At 30.7% G+C, this 19,749-nt stretch overlaps 1 protein-coding gene across 4 annotated transcripts in view; it reads left to right on the top strand.

Moving 5' to 3' along the window:
- The window catches only part of LOC119604476, a 71,737-nt gene that overhangs the window by 38,978 nt on the left and 13,010 nt on the right, over nucleotides 1-19,749 (top strand). For 2 of the 4 annotated variants that reach the window (XM_037957130.1, XM_037957122.1), the window contains exons 2-4: nucleotides 13,059-13,384; nucleotides 16,861-17,080; nucleotides 17,156-17,308. In XM_037957130.1, coding sequence (XP_037813058.1) covers nucleotides 13,308-13,384; nucleotides 16,861-17,080; nucleotides 17,156-17,308 — 450 coding nt within the window. In that variant the 5' untranslated portion in view covers nucleotides 13,059-13,307. Of the gene's footprint in view, nucleotides 1-13,058; nucleotides 13,385-16,860; nucleotides 17,081-17,155; nucleotides 17,309-19,749 lie in introns of those variants that run through there. The other 2 variants (XM_037957138.1, XM_037957145.1) reach the window with 2 other exon arrangements.

Genomic DNA, 19,749 nt, shown 5'->3' with positions numbered 1-19,749 from the left:
TCAAGTTATCTATATAAAATTTGGTACAAGTATTGCCCTCACATACAGAAGTATTACTGTGAAATTTTTTTTCCATCGGTCCATAATTGGTCATAGCTCCCATACAAGGTCCCCTCCCGAAAATCACTTAAACGCGCATAACTCATTACTAACATAAGACATCCATATAAAATTTGGTACATGTATTACTCATATGCACAGAAATATTACTGTAAAATTTTTTTCCTATCGGTCCATCCTTGGTCATAGCTCCCATGCAAGGTTCCCTCCCGAAAATCACATAAACGCACATATTTCATTACAAAATATTGATATCCATACACTTAGCACAAATAATGCTCTTATATACATAAATTACACTATAAAATTGTTTTACGATCGGTCCATACTTGGTCATAGCTCTCATACTAGGCCCCTCCAGAAAATTACTTAATTGTACAATATTCATTACCAAATAATGATATAGATACAGAATTTTGAAATTTTGTTTTTATATACACAATTGGTCATAACTCCTATACAAGGTCCTCTTTCGAAAATCTCTTAAATGCACATTACTCATTACCAAATAAAGCTATTGATACAAAAATTCTATTTCAAGATTTTTGCACGATCGGTTCATAACACACATTACTTATTACTAAATTACGATATAGATACAGAATTTTACTGAAATATAGCTTTCATGTCCAGAAGTTTTGCTTACAGAATTTTTTACGATCGGTCTATAATTGGTCATATCTCCCATACTAGGTCCTGCCCCTAAAACCGTATTTAACTAGTTGCATTATCAATTTGTGTAGAACAAAATTATATATATGTATTTTGAAAATCCTTAAATCTTTCACACACATGCATACATGCAAATTAATAAAAATCGCCAAGCGTTGGTAATGTTCAATAAATCTTGGAATTGTAATAGATTTGAGCTGTTTGAATCTAGGGATTTTTCTATTTAAGATATGAGAAAAGTTATTTCTACAAATATTTGATCAATTAGAAAAGTATTAATATAAAAGTAGCTGGTGGAGGGTATTTAAGATTCGGCTCAGCCGAATATAGCACTCTAACTTGTTTTGTTTTTGTTTTGCCAATTTTTTTTCTACTAAATTGTTGTTGTCATTTTAATGCTAACAAAAACGGAGTAAATATGGTTTTCAAATAGCATAAAATTTTTAGTTCAATTGCATTCCATAAGACTGTAATGCAACGAAGATCATAAAAAATCAAGCTGTACACTTTCTTTTGAAGCTCACAGTATATAAAATGGAGATTAGACAAACAATTATGTCTGTCTGTGTGTCCATGTAAAAACGCTACAGGTCGCAATTCTTAGGATAATTTGATGAAATTTAGCGCGTACGCCTCATTTAGCCCAAGGACAAACACTACTGAAAATGGTTGAAATCGGTCCATTATTTCACCTAGCCCCCATACAACCGAACCACCAGAATTGGGCTTTTGAGCTCATAATTATATTTAATGTTCTAGTATTTCATCAAAAATTGACAAAACTTAGACTTACATAAGTCTAAATGATACTGCCGATTTTCGTAATGATCGGGACTCATTTGACCCTAGCCCCCATACAAAGTCTTCTTCAGAAAATGACTTGAATGTTCACAATTCACTTATAAACACTAGTATCACAATGAAATTCGGTACAAATGACTTTTATATAAACATAAATGCTGATTCGATAAAGCTATGTCCGTCTTTGTGGCCATATAAACCTTGTGTATACAGCTCGCAATTTTCAAGATAATTTGTTGAAATTTAGCACATATTCTTCTCTAGATCCAATGAGGAAGGCTGTTGAAAATTTTTGAAATCCGTCCATTATTTCACCAGCATACAACCGTACAAACAAACCAAAAACACCCTCACACAAAGGGCTTTGAAGATCATAATTATGTTAAATGTTTTAGTATCTCTGCAATAATCGGCACAATTCAGTTTTACATAAGTCTAAATAATACTGCCGATTTTCGTAATTATCGGGCAGTATCGTCAAAAAGTGGCTTCTTTCAGTAAATCAGTATATCTTCAATAATTTTGGAAACAAGAAAAATTCTTTATTATTGAAAATGAATCACATATAATATTCGTAATTGGGGTACGGTATCATATGGTCGGCCACCCCCGACAATAGTTTCTTACTTGTTAATTGACATACTTAGATGCATTTTATATTCAAAGGTCAATTTATCCCTCCGATGACAACTTCCATATACCTAACGGATCAATAATATCTTCAGATCTGTAAAAGTTTGTTTTCTCATGATTTATTATGTACGTCTTATTAAGTAATTCATAATATTTCGCAAAATGACATTTCTCAACTAAATATTATAATATTTTAAAGATTTCTAAACATTTCTGTTAACCAGTTTTTTATACTCGGTTAAACGACAAACCAGTTTTCTAGAAATGGTCACCGAAAAACCGGATTTTACAAAAGTCGGTTTTTTATAAACACTAGTGATGATACTTTTCATTGAAAAGTTACTGAAAAGTAAGTGGTTATATAAATACAACCCATTACCGAGTTTTTGCTGGGTATTTTCGAAAATTGATTTTTGGCTAATAACATCCTCAAAAAAATCGGTATCACCAAGAAATTTTGCAGATATGTATATAATATGAATGGAAATCATATTACCAATGAAGATCTCTATCGGTCAACAGTTGGTCATAGCTCCCATATAAGGTCTACTACCAGAAATCACTTAAATCGGAATAATATTCGACGTAAATATGTTAAGTGTACACATACATACATACACTTTAGAAAATATTTTTCGGATCGGTCCATAATTGGTCAGAGCTTCAATATAAGGTTCCCTTCCGAAAACCACTTAAATGCACATATGTATCTAATTAAGACATCGAAATAAAAATTGACTGAAATATATTCTGTGTAGGTATATATAAACCACTCTACCAAATTGTTTCTGGATCGGTCCATATAAACCATGTAAACGCGCATACTTGATTACTTAATAAAGATATCGGGATAAAATTCGTCATGAATGTGTTTAAAGTACATTAGTCAGTCCCTAATTGGTCATTGCTCTCATATAAGATTCACTTCTGAAAATCAACATTGTATAAATATGTCCTGATAAAATCCCATATGAGTATGTTTTATACATACATATATCGATAAATCATTCTGCTAAATTTTGTTCGATATAAAATTATATATGTACAAATCATTTTACGATTTTTTTTTGTATCAGTCCATAATTGGTAATATCTCCCACAAAACGTCCATGAATTTGTTATGGACTTAAACCATATATGTACATTAGACCGACTCACAAAAAATGGTGCTTGAGTTACCCCCTCAAAATATTCGCTGTTATGTTACCCGAAATATTTTGGGTTTAGTGTTGTCCGTTCGTGAGCTGGACAGTTTTCAAGAAAATATCGTATGGGGGACACAATTTTTCATGTTCAATTCAATATTTTACCCAGCTTTAAAAAATCTTTGTTTTGTTTTATGATGGTTCCCAAAATATTTCTAGTCTATTGATGACCGTTCGTGAGCTGGACCAATTTCAAAAAAGTCCCTTTTTAGTTATTTTTTTAAATTTTATAGTTATTTTTTAAGCAAAATATACAATATGTGGTATCATTCGAAAGGTTTTTTAAAGCCAGGTCTAGTGGTTTGCAAAATTTACATACATTGTGCATACATTTTATTTTTATTAATGAAAAACATAACAATTTTAAATATTTTGGAATATGACAATTATGAGCAGACGGTTATTTATGATTAATACATTGGACGCGGCTTTAATATCCCCATATTGGATATTATGTTTCATAACAAAAATTTGAAATTTTAAAAAAAGAAATAATTCAAAAAACCATTTATTAATTTCATATCGGTCTATCGGTCATATTGAAAAAATAATTTATTTTAATTGTTTTTACAATTTCTTTCAAATGTGTGGTTTACACTGTAAATTTTACTGTGTAAATCTAGAGCGTAATGTTTTTGTTGTAGAAAAATGAGAGCGTTTCATTTCTTGGTGTTCAGTGTTAAATACACACATTTTGAACACAATCGGTGTCGTAGTGTTTATTTACAAAATTTGCATTTAATATTAATTGTTTTTAAAAATTGAAACATAAATAAATTGTAATAAATATTTATCAAGTGGAGGTATTGAGTTAAAAATATTTTTTGGAAACTGAACTTACTCATTGTTCATTTTTAACTGTAATTTTATCTATTCAGCTAATTTAACACAAATTGTACATTTCGTACAACAAAGATACATATTGTTTTGCCCATGTCTATATACATACATATGTATGTGTACAATGGAATGCTTAATGATAAACTATTCAATACTCTTCTAGAAAAAAAAACGCTTAATTTCAAATCTCTGTCAAAATAAAGTACATATCGTCATATAAAATCCAAAAAGCCGTACGTTACATTGAATACATTTTGAAAACAACCAAAAAACGTTCTAAAACGATAAATAAACTAAAAAAATTTAAATTTTTTTCAAGTTAAGCTTAATTTTTTATTAAGAAATTTGCATTTGAAAAATAATTGGCAGATTTTATTTCACTGACGGAGATATGAAACTTACGACCTTTAGAAATGTTTTTTTTCAAAAAACTAAAAGGGTGTAAGTTACAATTAAATGTATATATTTAAAGACGTTTATTTATCAAAACTTGAAAAGAATTCAAAACTATTTATTGAAAAAATATAAAACTTGAATACTCAAATTTGATTCTTTTGATTTGTTTGGAACTTTCGAATTTTTGAATTTCATATGACGATAAACATATGTAGATATTTTATAAAATTAATTTCTTGTAGAATATTAAATTATTTGACAAAAAGCAAAAAAAATCGTTTCGAACCAAAAAGATACAGTTGGAATTGGTAAAATTGTACTTTTTTGCTCACTTCCGACTTTCAAAAGTACAATGATACATCAATAACCCATATTGTACAATTTTAAATTTATTTCTTCCGGCTCAAAATTATAAATGAAATCTTACCTGTTCAGACCGGTGTTTTTGATACTTTTTGCGTAAAATTTAATTCTTTTATTGATTAAATGTTATAACGATCAAGTTTATTATGTTTTTTTGTTATGAAATTTATAATATTTTTTGTTTTGTTCATGGTTGTAAAAATAGGCATTTTACACTAAGACAGGGATGTTCAAAGTGATTTAAAGTTAATTTCAATAAAATTAAGCAAAATGACTTTTATATTTCGATTATATTATTGAGTAGATTTCGAATTCTTGAGAATTGTCTCAACAAATATAAATAATTAAGATTAAAATTGTCTCAACAAATCTATTTCAAATTATTTTATTAAAAAAATTGGAAAATGTACATTGTAATTAAAAGGTTTTAACATAAATATTATTAAATAACTTTAAACAAAATTTGTACTTAATTGTTGACCTCAAAAATATTTTTATGCAACGAAGAGTTGAAAATGATTTTTCTGCTATAGCGTTACTAACTGGCATTGAGATAAATATTATTATACCATACACCACTTTAGTGGGGAGGGTATATTGGGTTTGTGCTGATGTTTGTAACGCACAATAATATTGGTCCTATACCCACCTTAAAGTATACCAATCGGCTTAGAATCATTTTCTGAGTCGATTTAGCTATGTCCGTCCGTCTGTCCGTCCATGTAAACCTTGTAATCAAACTACAGGTCGCAATTTTGAAGATAATTCAATGAAATTTGGCACATGATCTTCTATTGTCCCAGGGACGAAGCCTATTGAAAATGGTTAAGATCGGTCCATTATTTCACCTAGCCCCCATACAACTGAACCCCGGAATAGGGCTTGTAAATCTTGTAATCAAACTACAGGTCGCAATTTTGATGATAATTCAATGAAATTTGGCACATGATCTTCTATGGTACCGGAGACAAAGCCTATTGAAAATGGTTAACGTCGGTCCATTATTTCACCTAGCCCCCAACCCGACGAATGGAACCTCTAAATTCATAATTATGTTTAATATACTCGTATCTCAACAAAAAGCTGCAAAACCAAGTGCTATACTAGCCTTGATGACTCTCATGAATTTTATAATTATAGGGTCTCATTTGACCATAGCACAATAAATGGCTTAAGTATATCTGAGGCAATGTACAATTCAACTACAATGCTTTATTATGAAAACAAAATTACATTTTATTTTTGTAACAGGTGTAGGGTATTATATGGTCGGCCTCGCCCGACTATAATTTCTTACTTGTTAATATTATGTTGAGGTTTGGATATATATGTATCTATCATATTTTATTAGGTGCTTATGGTTTCATTTGAAATGTTCTCTACACATTACAAACTTTGTTGCCAATGAAATAATTCAAGTTTTGCCTTAGGTTATGTAGGCAGGTCGTCCTCGTTGGGACACACTTGGGTCCAATATTTTGATTCCTTTGTGATACCTGAAACGAGAGAAAACGGTCAACGTATTAGTACACTTCGACCTAATCACTCTGGTTTCCTAAACCAAACCAGTTTGTCTCACGAATATAGGAATATAGAGTCCGCGATGGTATTACCAGCAATTTGTTGATGTCCCGGAATCCAGTACAGTCCTATTGTGTAATGTTTCGCCATTTCATTAAGGGATGCCCGGCATTCTAGGACTACGTTTCGTAGATTAACTCTCGGAATATAGAAAAGGGCTTGGGATCCTGTGGGTTGTAAGATGGTCACATGATCCTTGCCTGTCTACAGGTGGCTTAAGTTGACCATCTGTATTGCACAAGCTCATATAGTTTTTCACGTATCGAGCGTTTGCAGGTTGAAAGCGGTATACCGACAAAAGGGAGGAACCTAACTTGGCAAGAGAGTCCGCGATTGTATTACCATGAATTTGTCGATGTCACGAAATCCAGTACAGTCCTATTGTGGAATGTTTCGCCATCTCGTTAAGGGATGCCCGGCATTCTAGGACTAAGTTTGGTTTGGCGATGCAAACCGTCTTTTGATAGATTGTCAGGAATCTCTCCTAGACAATAGAGAATGGTAGAGTGACCTGACTGAATCATATGCCACATACCAGTTGTATTGAGTCTAATAGCCACGTTGAAGACAATTGGGTCATTAGATCAATAAGTAACCATCCCATCATGACAAAGAAAGCCTTTGATGGGGTGGTGCGAAGAGCCCCCGTTATCAACAGAGCTGATGTACGAAGGATTCCCTCAAAACTTTTACGGTCTGAGTCCTTTTGTACAGACTTCCACCACACAAGTGCACCATACAATAGTATGGGCTTGACTACCATGTCAAAGAGCCATTTGGTATTCTAGGGGTTCATGCCCCATGACTTACCAATTGCTCTCTTACACGAGTATAAGGCCGCAGCCGCTTTTGACACCCTAGATTGAGTGTTCAAATGCCATGATAGTTTTGAATCCAGGATTACTCCCAGATATTTAGCACTATCCGATAACTTCAATTCTACCGATAGAGCGAAAAATTTTCTGTGAATTTGAGGGATCAGTTTCTGTTAAAGGGCCCGGTGTCCACGTAGTGGAATATTTATTTATTTAAGGTATAATATAAAAGTAGTAGTGGAATATTATATTTTTCAATAAAAACAATCGTTTTTATAACAGGTATTAACCGTTTACGATTATCACTCTTTTGTTGAATTAAACTATGATACAAAAGTGAAGAAACAAATATGTATGTAGGGGCTCTCATATACCAATTTCATTTGTCATGACATCTACTTAATTTAATTTCCCTTTACCCCCGTGGATCCGCGCCTTATAAATTATTAAGCGCCTAACTTGCTCTGAATCTGGGAGTTAAATCGGATTTGAATTATCACGCAATTGCCTTCTTTGCAAACGTAAATCGTTATTTCTTTGAGGCACAATACCGGTCGGTACCAAAATTCAAAGTGACTTGTTTGACTTTTATAAATTATCAAAAACATCAACGATAACAAACGTAAAATGACTTAGGATGGTGAATTGGGCTATAGTTATCTATGAGTGAATGAAATAATATTTAAAGTCCGTATTCAAAAAGAAGAATGTAAAACAATATTTAAAATTTGTATGGAAACACTAACAAAAACTGAGAATGTAGTTTTCATATAAAATTTTAAAAACTATTTTCTTTTCTTTCTGAATTCTGCATAAAACACTAAATTTTTTTCAAGTTCTGCTTTTGATTCACTTATCGTTTTTTGAATAAATATACAATGTCTCACATAAGTATTCGAATTTGGTTGCACTTTGAAAAGAAACATAATTTAATAATATTTTTTGTTTGTGAAATGAATATTTAAATTTGTTATATTGTCTAGAGAGTCCTAAGGTATAATATTACACTCTTTCAAATTTGGAAGAATTACATTTACCTCAATTGATTTAACGTTTTTTAAAAAAAGTCCATAAAATTGCCTCACAAAAGTATTCGAATTTTTCCTGTATTTCATATATGACCATATTATACGAAACACAAAAATTATAATCGAGTGGTTTTTTGCTTAAAATTGTGTTAAGGGTTTACTATCGACCGAAATTATATATTTTTGGCCCATTTGTTCCACAATTTTGGAGCATTTGTACCACCTTTTCATGTAATATCATTAAAATGGCGATTTATGACCATATTTGCAATTTTTTTTCTTTTTTTCTGAAATAAACCCAAACTTTAATATTGGGATTTAATAGACCCCTTGAGGTATCTAAAAATAATAATTTTTGTTATAAGGATCTGTACTTAAAGTTCCAAGATGTATTTTTGGTATCGTTCTTCTGTTTCTAATTGAATTGTATGGATCTTAAGTCCCTTTTCGTACCACTAGGGCCGATATTTTCCGACAAAGTTGGCTAGTATACATTCATGTACATATTAGCACTAATATATTTTAAATTTTCAATACATTATATCGGTATACAACTCCAAAACATGCCTTAACAAAACGTCATCCTATACAGTAGATTTGAGTTTTTACTATTCGTAACTTTCACGCTTATGTTGCCCATTACAATAACAATATAAGTCCAAAATTTTGGGTTTATTTTGATCATAGTAATCAATATTTAAACAGATATCGATATTTTTGAGTTAGACCATAATGATATAGTGGCATGTAGCCTGGAGGTCATTGGTATATAAAAATAATGATACTACCATTGAATGGTGTTTCTTCGAGGCATGTTTTGGAGTTGTACACTTCCACAATACATTGAAAACTTAAAATATATAAAAGCTGATATCTAAAAGAATATATACAAGAAAACGTTCCCCGAAAATTTTTGACCCTAGTATTATGAAAATGGACTTAAGTTCCAATATATTGAATTAGCGACAGAATAATGATATCAATAATATATCTTGGATCGTTTAAATACAGATTCTTGTAACAAAAAATGCTATTTTTAGATACTCCAAGGGGTCTATTAAATCCCAATATCAAACGTTGGTCTTATCTCTGGAAAAAAAGAGAAAATACTAAAAATATTGCCACAAATCGCCATTTTAATGGTATTACATAAAAAGAGGGTACAAATCCCCAAAAATTGTGGACCAAATGGGCCAAAAATATATCATTTCGGTTGATAGTAACCCCTTAAAACGATTTAAAGCATAAAAACCAGCCGATTCTAAAATTTGTGTTTCGTATAACATGCTCAAATATGAACAACAGGAAAAATTCGTATACTTTTGTGAGGCAATTTTATGGACTTTTTTAAAAAAGGCTAAATTAAATTAAGTAAATGTAAATTTTTCAAGTTTTAAAAAGCGTGATATCAAACCTAAGGACTGTCTAGACAATATAACAAATTAATTTTTTTTGCACACAAAATATATTATTAAATTTGGTTTCTTTTCATAGTTTACCTAAATTCGAATACTTATGAGAGACACTGTATGTAATAATATATTCAAAAAAAACAAAAATGTGTTCGACGAAAAACTCAAATAAAGCTAAATAAATGAAAGTAAAGCGTATAGCCATGATATGAGTAATGAGAGTGTTTTTGTGTTTCAAATCGAGTGCAAAACAACAAGTGGGTCGAATCATAGAAGGATTTATAACGTGTTTCAATTAGAATGCAATTCTTTGAACAAATTAATGAATTTTAACAGAGAGACTACAAATAAAACGCATTATTGTTTACATGTATATTTTATTAATGTAACTCATGTAATACTAATTGTATTTGATTTTTATTTAGAGATGTAAACAAAACTACTGTAAGGTGGAAAATATGAAATATAGCACTGGAAATGCGTGTTTTTTTGTGATTCATGTGTAAGATAATTTGATTTGCTGCAATATCATATCGCCGTTCTGACGGCGCTCTATTTGCTGGTACACTGAAATTCGGCAGCTCAATTTGTGTAAAAAGGGGAAATCATTCTTATGAGAATCCCAACCCTTAAGTGTGTCGAAATCATCAAAAAGTACACTTCTGTGTTTCCGTATCATCTCAACTCAGTCGCCACTTATTTCTCGTTGGTTTGAAATTTAGGTGGTCGAATAAAATTTGTGGTTTTGTGATAGGCTCACAATTCTGTATTAGACTTTTTATGAACTCGATACAATTCAATGTTTACATAAATCTAGACCAAATAAATTGTTGGATATTTCTCTCCCTCTAGTCTCTTCGAAGCTTCTTCAAAGGCTCGAATAATTATATCTAACACAGCAATTATATTTCATAAATCAATATTCTTTATACGTTTATGTTAGATTTTTTTTAAATTTTTTGTGATATTTTAGTTGACCAAGGATGTTATAAGTGAACTTCCAAAAATATTCATAGTGTACTTAGACGCTTATATAATACAATTTCCTTCAAGCTAAAGAAGTCTATGTCACTTTTAGTTATGATGCTCAATATTTTTTTAATTTCGTAAATATAAAAAAAATTCTAATAGTGATTAAATCAGAGCTGGAATCATTATTCTATCTTTTATATTTAAGGCCGTTATCCGATTGGGCTAAAATTTAACACCAGTTATTTTTAGACAATAATGAACAAAATAAGGCCCATCCAAACAAAATCGATATTTTGGGCTCCTATAATTTACAAATTACAAAAATCATGTAAGTTCGAAAAAACATTTACGTAGTTTGGTCAAATATTTGATAGGTGTGAACGTACCATAAGTGAATGTCGTAGAAAAAATCTAATAAATTGAATTACTTATCGTACATAGTATACATACATACAGTTAATCACAAAAATAAGTATACAGAAATACTGACTATTGGTTTTATTTAAAAAAACATATTATTATAATTATAAAATTAATTATTATTCACTACTTTTTTTCTTCATATTTTGGTTCTTTGAGTTCTCATTTAAGCTAAAGTTAAAAAGGTGCAAAATTTATGAAAATTAATTAATATAATTACTTTTTAATAAAATATTTTTTACACAATAACTTGGAAAAATCTACTTTTAGTTCCGAAATCTTGAAATTTGGGCCGATTGGCTCCGGAATTAATTAGTAGAACAGTTTTTTCTCATTTCTACGATTTTTTCCACTTTAGACCCCGGATTTTGGATCTGGTGGTCATTGAACCCTCCAAATGATGCATTGGAAATAGAATTTTTAACTTTTGAAAAGAGTTGTTATTTCGAAATTAATGTTATATGCATGGATTTGGCCATCTTGAACACAGTACGTTCCAAAAACCCAAAATTTAACTCTGATTTCTTAAGACTTACAACATAAACTTTAAAATTTGGATAATTCTATATATTTTCTTTAATTTAAACAGGTTTTACAAATACTCCGATTTCCAAAGCATACAATAATGCTACCAATCAAATCTTGATATACTCGATACAATAACCATGTTTTATGGATCGGGCATTTTATTTGGTCTAGCAACAAATTAAGATGTATCCGTGTTCAAAATTGTTCAATTCGTATTCATACCACCAATTGAGCCTGATTTAATATAAAAATCTTACTATTTTGGGCAATAATCAATTTCAGAACCGATATGTAGTGTAAGTTATTGACATGGTCACCATTTGACGATTATTGGTAGTATTTAGGAGTGTGTAATGGATGATTGAAACCAAAAAACTTGTTTTAATTAATAAATACTAGTACAAATATTATTAATATCGCATTTTAAGATATAAATTTTAGGAAATCGCCGTTAAATATCGAATATGAACGCTATACTATGTTAAAAACGGCAATGTTCCGCAATGGATTGTAATTATTGTAAAGAAACAATTAATTTAAAAGTTAAAATATTGTCTTCCAATGTATCATAATGAAGAAACGAGGGATATTATTGAATACCCGATCCAAAACTCCGGGGTTTTAAATAGTCAGATGTTCTTAAATAGGAAAAAATGCTCCTATAAATAATATTCAGATCAATTACCAAAAATTTAAATTTTTCGGAACAAAAAGTGAATTTTTTCCATGTGTACAAAATATTTTATTATAAAATAATTACATTCAAACAGCTAAAATTTTCATGAATTTTGTTAATATCATTAACCAAATACATACATACATAAATTATCTGTATACTTACTTTTGTGACGTAAATTTTGCACCTTAACTACACCTTAAATGAGAACTCAAGTAACCAAAATAACCCAGAAAAAAGTAGTGAATAATAATTATCATAATTGTTTTTAATAAATAAATGTGTTACTTTTTTGATTTTTGAAAAAATAATATCCAATTGTCAGTATTTCTGTATATTTATTTTTGAGATTAACTGCACATACATATATGTATGTATGTATGTTAATTACTTAGAATAATTGGGAAACTAAAATGATACTTTAGATTTAAAAAAAAGTAATTTATTTGTTTCTATAAAATTAATAAAATTTTTTAGTCGCCCTTGACTGTAGAAAATTTACAAAAGCGATTTATTTAATAATTACCTTGCACTTATAAATATCAAGATTAATATTAAGTTTGCAAGTAGAATATTAAATTGTTTATATTTTCTCTAAGCATGTTAATATTATTTTATTTATTCATTTAATGTATGTTTTTTTTATAATATTTCAGTGGAAATTATAATCTCAGTTCATTGAGAACGTACTATACTTGATACATGCGAATAAGTCCGTGTGTACGTGTTTTCTTCGCTGTGAAATCATCAAGTTATTAAAAGCTTCAAATGTTCTAAAGTGATCCCGGCTGACATTAGAATTATTTTAAAGCGGACAACGTTGTGCTTGTTTTAATTATTTCATTTATTTGTAAATTGGCATTTATCATTTTTATTTCTGTCAATAAAAACAACTAAAAGTGGAAATGTTTGTAAACAATTTGTTAATTGTTTTGCCGGTTCTAACGCTGTTAAATACGGTTGAGTCGAACGACAAATTCGGGTAAGTACTATAAAACTGTAAATAAATGTACATAGGGTTAATGACTCATTTTAAAAAAAAAGTTTACTTATTATTACTACTATCTTGTTTTCGGGTCATTTTGGTAAAATATCTTATATCATCTATATATATATACTTCTAAAGATACTGACTCCCTGACTGACTGATTCATCATCGCACAGCTTAAACGTTTGAAGCAAAAGAGCTGAAATTTGGACAGGAGGTTGGTCTCCCACCAAAAAGATCCACTATGACGGCATTTTTGAAAATTCGAATGTTTAGGGGGTAAAAAAGGCTAAAACGGGTAATTTCGGTAACCACATATCTCCTAAGCTGGAAAAGATACAAACAAAGTTTAAAGCATATTGTCGTTCATTTAAAAAATAAACGGACAGGAGTCTGGTATTTTTTTCAAATTCCCTTTAGGTAATAAACGGATAAAAACTGTATTTTGGTACTTTTTTTTGGACCACATGTATCTTTTAAACCAATGAACATACAAAAAATATTTTTGACTCCTTCATAATCTAACGAAAAAATAAAAATACAAATTTAGTACTTTTGTTCGTATTCTGACGTTTAAGGGGTGAAAATTGTACCTATTTTTGGTACTTTTTGCATAAAACATTGTTTTCAATGTATTGATTTGTATTAACATGTGTATGGATACTTAATGATGGGCTCCTACTATGACATTGCAACTTTTTATAATAAAATGTTTATCACTTCAATACGGAGAAAAGAGCACCGAAAAGGGGGAAAAACGGTAAATTTTATTTTATTCAAACTCACTAACCTAATTTTAATAAAATTGGAGAAATTGATAGATTTAGTAACACTAAATATACCAATGGGGTGTTACTTGGAACTCCGGTGCAAAAGACTATTTTTGGTACTTTTTCGTTTTTTAACTGGTAGTTTTTGTGTTTTTTATAATATGATCCTAGAAACATGATATTAAGCATGTGGATCCCGGAGTTAATGAGAATCTATAAAAGGGGAGTTTTTGATACTTTTTCGTTCTTTAAAGGTAATTTTTGAATTTTCTATACTATCAAACCTAGGAACCTGAAATTAAGAATGTGGAGCCCAGAGAAAATGAGAATCTATGAAATGAGACTTTTTGGTACTTTTTCGTTCTTCAAAAGGTACTTTTTGAATTTTCTATAATATTGAACCTTGAAACATGAAATTAAGCATGTAGAGACCGGAGTAAATGACAACCCATAAAAGGGGACTTTTTGGTACTTTTTCGTTCTTTAACTCTTTTGAGTTTTCTATAATATTTAACATAGAAACATGAAATAAGCATGTAGAGTCCGGAGTAAATGAGAACTTATAAAAGAGAACTTTTTGATACTTTTTCGTTCTCAAAAATGTACTTTTTGAATTTTCTATAATATTGAACCTAGAAACATGAAATTAAGCATGTAGAGCCCGAAGTAAGTGAGAACGTATAAAAAGGGATTTTTTGTTACTTTTTCGTTCTTCAAAAGGTATTTTTTGAATTTTTTGTAATATTGAACCTAGAAACATGAAATTAAGCATGTAGAGACTGGAGTAAATGAGAACCCATAAAAGGGGACTTTTTGGTACTTTTTCAATCATTAACTGGTACTTTTTGAGTTTTCAATAATATTGAACTTAGAAACATGAAATTAAGCATGTAGAGCCAGTAGTAAATGAGAACCTATAAAAGAGGACTTTTTGGTACTTTTTCGTTCTTCAAACAGTACTTTTTGAGTTTTCTATAATATTGAACATGAAAACATGAAATTAAGCATGTAGAGCCCGGAGTAAATGAAAGCGTATAAACGAAGAATTTTTGGTACTTTTTTGTTCTTCAATAAGTACTTTTTGAATTTTCTATAATATTGAACCTAGAGACATAAAATCAGGCATTTAGAGCTCGGAGTAAAAGGTTAGGTTAGGTTGATAGGAGGATGTATACTACATCAAATCCGAAGAAATACACCTAGGCCACTATCGGGCCTGTTGTGCGCTCCAATTCAAGAGAAAAAAAAAAAAAAAAAAAAAAATTGTTCACTAAATGTATTATTTTTCCATGTTCAGAAACTCAGTTTCCTGGACGTAATTCCTAAGAATCTTCCAATCGGTGTTGGTTAAGAATGTTATTTCCGGAATAACATCACTTCCAAGATACTTGGATCTAACTTCGACGAATGCCTGACAATGGCAAAGAAAGTGCTCCAGAGTTTCACTGTCCTCTCCACATGCTCTACATTCGTCTGAATTCGCACGTCCAATTTTGTATAGGTGTGCTCGTAATCCTGTGTGTCCACTCAGAATACGTACCATCATACTAACCTCAGATTTGCTCATTTTGAGAAGATTTCTCGTCTTGCTCTCATCAGGGTCACCCCATAGAATCTTTGTGGTTCTACCCACCGTTTCATTATTCCAAGAGGCCTTATGGGATTCTCTCATCCATATTTTTAATTCAGCTTTTGTTGCGTCGAATGGTTTTGCGTTTGTCAGGTTAACTACACCGAGCTCCCTTCCCTTTAAAGCTATTACATTCGCCCTTTCGTTGCCGATTACTCCCGAGTGGCCTGGTACCCATATGATGTGAACCTTACCTCTGGGAGAGTATTCAGTTAAAGCTTTCTTACAATCCAATACGGAGTAAAAAGAAAAGAGAACTTTTTCGTTCTTCAACTGGTACTTTTTGAGTTTTCAATTACATTAAACATAGAAACTCAAAACTAAGCATTCAGGGACTTATGTGAATGAAAATCTAAAATAGGCATGAAATGGGGTCTTAGTCCTACTATGATATATTGGTTTTATAATTAGTGTAATTAGATTAATCCTAGCTTATTCTTCAATAATATGGTTGACTTCTTTCGACAAAAAGTGTAATATCAAACTATAACAGGGAGTTCAGTGTACATGCTGCTTAGGTACACGTGGTGCCATAAGCACAACGTCAAGCCCGATAGTCGGCTGTTTCTAATACTTAATAAATAGTACGATTTTCTTATATAAAACAGTTTGTAAAATCTTCTGCAAAGCAGGTTAGTTAAATATCGTATATATCATTATAAAGGCCTCAGCTTTCACTTTTTAATCCGTTGAGAAATTTAACATAGGTTGAGATTCAACTAAGTTACTGATTTATACGCGATCTTTCATCGAGATACATTTATATAATACATAATTATGAGCACAAAAGCCCTTTTCGGGGTGTTCAGTTGACTCAGGAAATGATTCTGAGTCGATCGGTATAATTTAAGGTGGGTATAGTACCAATATTTTAATGCGTTACAAACATCAGCACAAACGCATAATACCCTTCCCACTAAAGTGGTGTAGGGTATAAATATAGTATAGTGTATGTATTTATGTATTTAATAAACATATATTTAGTGCAAACACATTTCCACATATTTGCCAAATAACCCCATCAAATGTCAATCCTACTACATTGTGTACTTTTTTTCTCATATCGATAGACAGATGGATATTTTACGACATCCAAATGCAAATTTTAATCAAAGCTTGAAAAGTGAATTAAAAGCAAGACATCGAAGAGACAATGAAGACGATGCTGAAATTGGCTGGTCAATAATAAATGAAGAAGTTGATACAGTTATTCCTTTGCTATTGGAACATTTGCAAAAACTTCAAATAGAGCATTTACAACTACCCGACATTAAAGAGAATCTCTCTGTGGTACGTAACGCATTATAAAATGACGTTTTTCGTCAACCAAAACAAGAACAACATATTTCAAACTATTTGTTTCAGAAGCCCCTGTTCTTAACATACGAAGCTGGACTTTATCTTACAAATGGAATCGTGTACAATGTTGCGGGTATACAACGCTATGGACCGGCATATATGACTTATGAGGATAAATCATTTTTAACACGTTTTTATTTGAATATAAAAAACTTACAGGTAAATATGCATAATAGTATTTATACTTTAATTGAAACTAAAAGCGTTTATAAAAAAATATTTATCAATTGAATTGTTTAAGCAAATGAGAAAATTAAATGTAGTGATGTATAGTAAGCGCAAGGAAGAAATTTTGTTAGGGATACCATAAACTGGAACTTTCATTAATGTTTGGCTTTATAATCTGGATAATATTTCCCTATCGAGAACATAAAATAATTCTTATAGATTATCACACCAAGTTCAACCCCATGTTCAGAATTATTTTAAACCCTACACCACTATAGTGGGAAGGGACAATGTAAACTTTGTGCTCACGTGACAGGTGGCAATTTTCAAGATTATTTGATGAAATATGGTTTAAATTGGTCCATCACCAAAAAATCGGCATAACTGGATTTTATATACATACTAGCTAAAACACGTCGAATGGCATTTCCGATGTTGTCTTTGGGATCCGAGGTAGTAAGACATCCGTGCCTTTATATTGGCCAGTTATTATCGTTAGTTCGATTAAGTTGTTCATTAATTTCTTAACTGTTAATCGAGTACTGTTACAAAGACGTGGTGGATCAATATTTCGCAATAAGATAATTGGAACGCCAATTTTCTACTTCAATTCGTGGGGTGGAAAGCCTGGTAAATCAAGTGTATTCAAAAATTCTACAGGATAATTGACGACATCATTAATATTTGTAACTGCATCGATGGATTTATATGTTTTTAAATTACCATCGATTCTATTCAAAATAATATTATTGATACAATTAACGTCTATGTTTTTGGGTGCCAGTAAATCACGCTCACATAACCACCTATTTTTGAAATTACGTTGAAGATCTGGAAAAATACAATTTATTAGTTCTTCCTTTGATTGTGTGATCCTGCGAAAGTTAGAGCGATACTTTACACAATTTGTGTTTGGGTGGTGGTCAATTGACATTTATCAATTTCCTAAATCCAGCAATTGTTTTGCAAAACCTGAAGTTGAATCATCATTTTGCAACTGTACACGCATGTTTGTTGTCAATTTTAACGTGTGAACATGTTGCCAGAGATATGATGATTTCAGGCAAATAAGTTAGAATTACTTCTCATGTCCTTTAAAGTGCAATCAAGCGATTCTAATGATTATTTGTCGGCGATGGTGCATTCATCCCACACTATTTGTAGGATTTACGCATTGAAGAATCTTTCTTAACATTTCATGTATAATCTTCAAAAATTGTGTTTTCAATGGTAATTTGAGTGCAGAATTCGCAGTTCTGCCTCCATCTAAAAGTGTTGCTGCAATACCTGATGACGCAATGGCTAAGGTAATATTCTTTTGTGAACGAATTTAAGCTAAAATTAATGAGATGAGAAAAGTCTTTCCGGTTCCTCCTGGTGCATCAATGAAATATAGTCCTCCTTATATTTATATAAATATATGTATACATAACATTCTTTGATACACTTAAAAACTATATATTCATAGAAAGATATAGGATTTTTCATATTTATAGGCCTCCTCCATTATTGCTAGCATTTTTTGCCCATACACATACATTTCGATAGCAACATTATTAGTAAAGTATTTGATAACTGTAACTTTTAAAGTTATTTATGGGGCAAACCCCAATTATTGGCTGGTCCTAATATTAAAGTTTGAAATATCTATATTAGTGGTATAGTTTATTGTACAGCATATGAGGGCTCTGCATTTTATAGTTCCAAAAATGTGTATGGGGGTGCACGCCTGCTATTGCTGGTTCACCCACCTTTGTTTCAATTATTTACATTGATATTGTTCTTTTTCAAACAAAATTTAAATATTTTAGTTTATATAGTCTCCTAGATAATCAACTTTGTATGAGAGATGACACGCCCATAAATATTAGTATACCAAACATAAGTATTCCTACAAAGTTTCATGATTCTAGCATAGGCTTGCCAGACGTACTGTTTTCAGCAGTACGCGTACTTTTTTTTAGTAATTGTACTTTTAACTGCATAACCACTAAAAAAGTACGCAAATGTACTTCTTTTTAGTATTTGTACTTCTTTTTGTACTTTTTTTTGTATTTTACCATAATTTTATAGGTATAAATATGACCATAGACAATTATTCTACTTATAGAATTGATATTAAGGGAATTAATAGATAATTCTCATCCATTTGATATGAGGTTTGGATGCCTTTGTCATGTATTAAATAATACATTTATTAAAAATACTTTAAAGTTATTAACATTTGATTTAGACATCAATGTAATGAAAGTTTTTAATGAATTTTCGAAATAAAAAAATTTGAAATCTGAAGGACATGTTTGAATGTTAAAATGGTCTATAATGCTCCGTCATGTACCATTCGATGACTTTAACCATGCCCTCTGTGGAACGATTTAAAGAAAAACGATCCTGCCATTCTAATTTTTCGTAAATGAAGTATCTGAGGAAGT

The sequence above is a fragment of the Lucilia sericata genome, unplaced genomic scaffold (genome assembly GCF_015586225.1).
Source record: "Lucilia sericata isolate MDLA Ls3-8-SP2 unplaced genomic scaffold, ASM1558622v1 Contig000013F_arrow, whole genome shotgun sequence".
In the NCBI taxonomy this organism is placed as follows: Eukaryota; Metazoa; Arthropoda; class Insecta; order Diptera; family Calliphoridae; genus Lucilia; species Lucilia sericata.
Note: the sequence above shows the minus strand (reverse complement) of the source record. Positions and strands in the feature narration are given on the sequence as shown.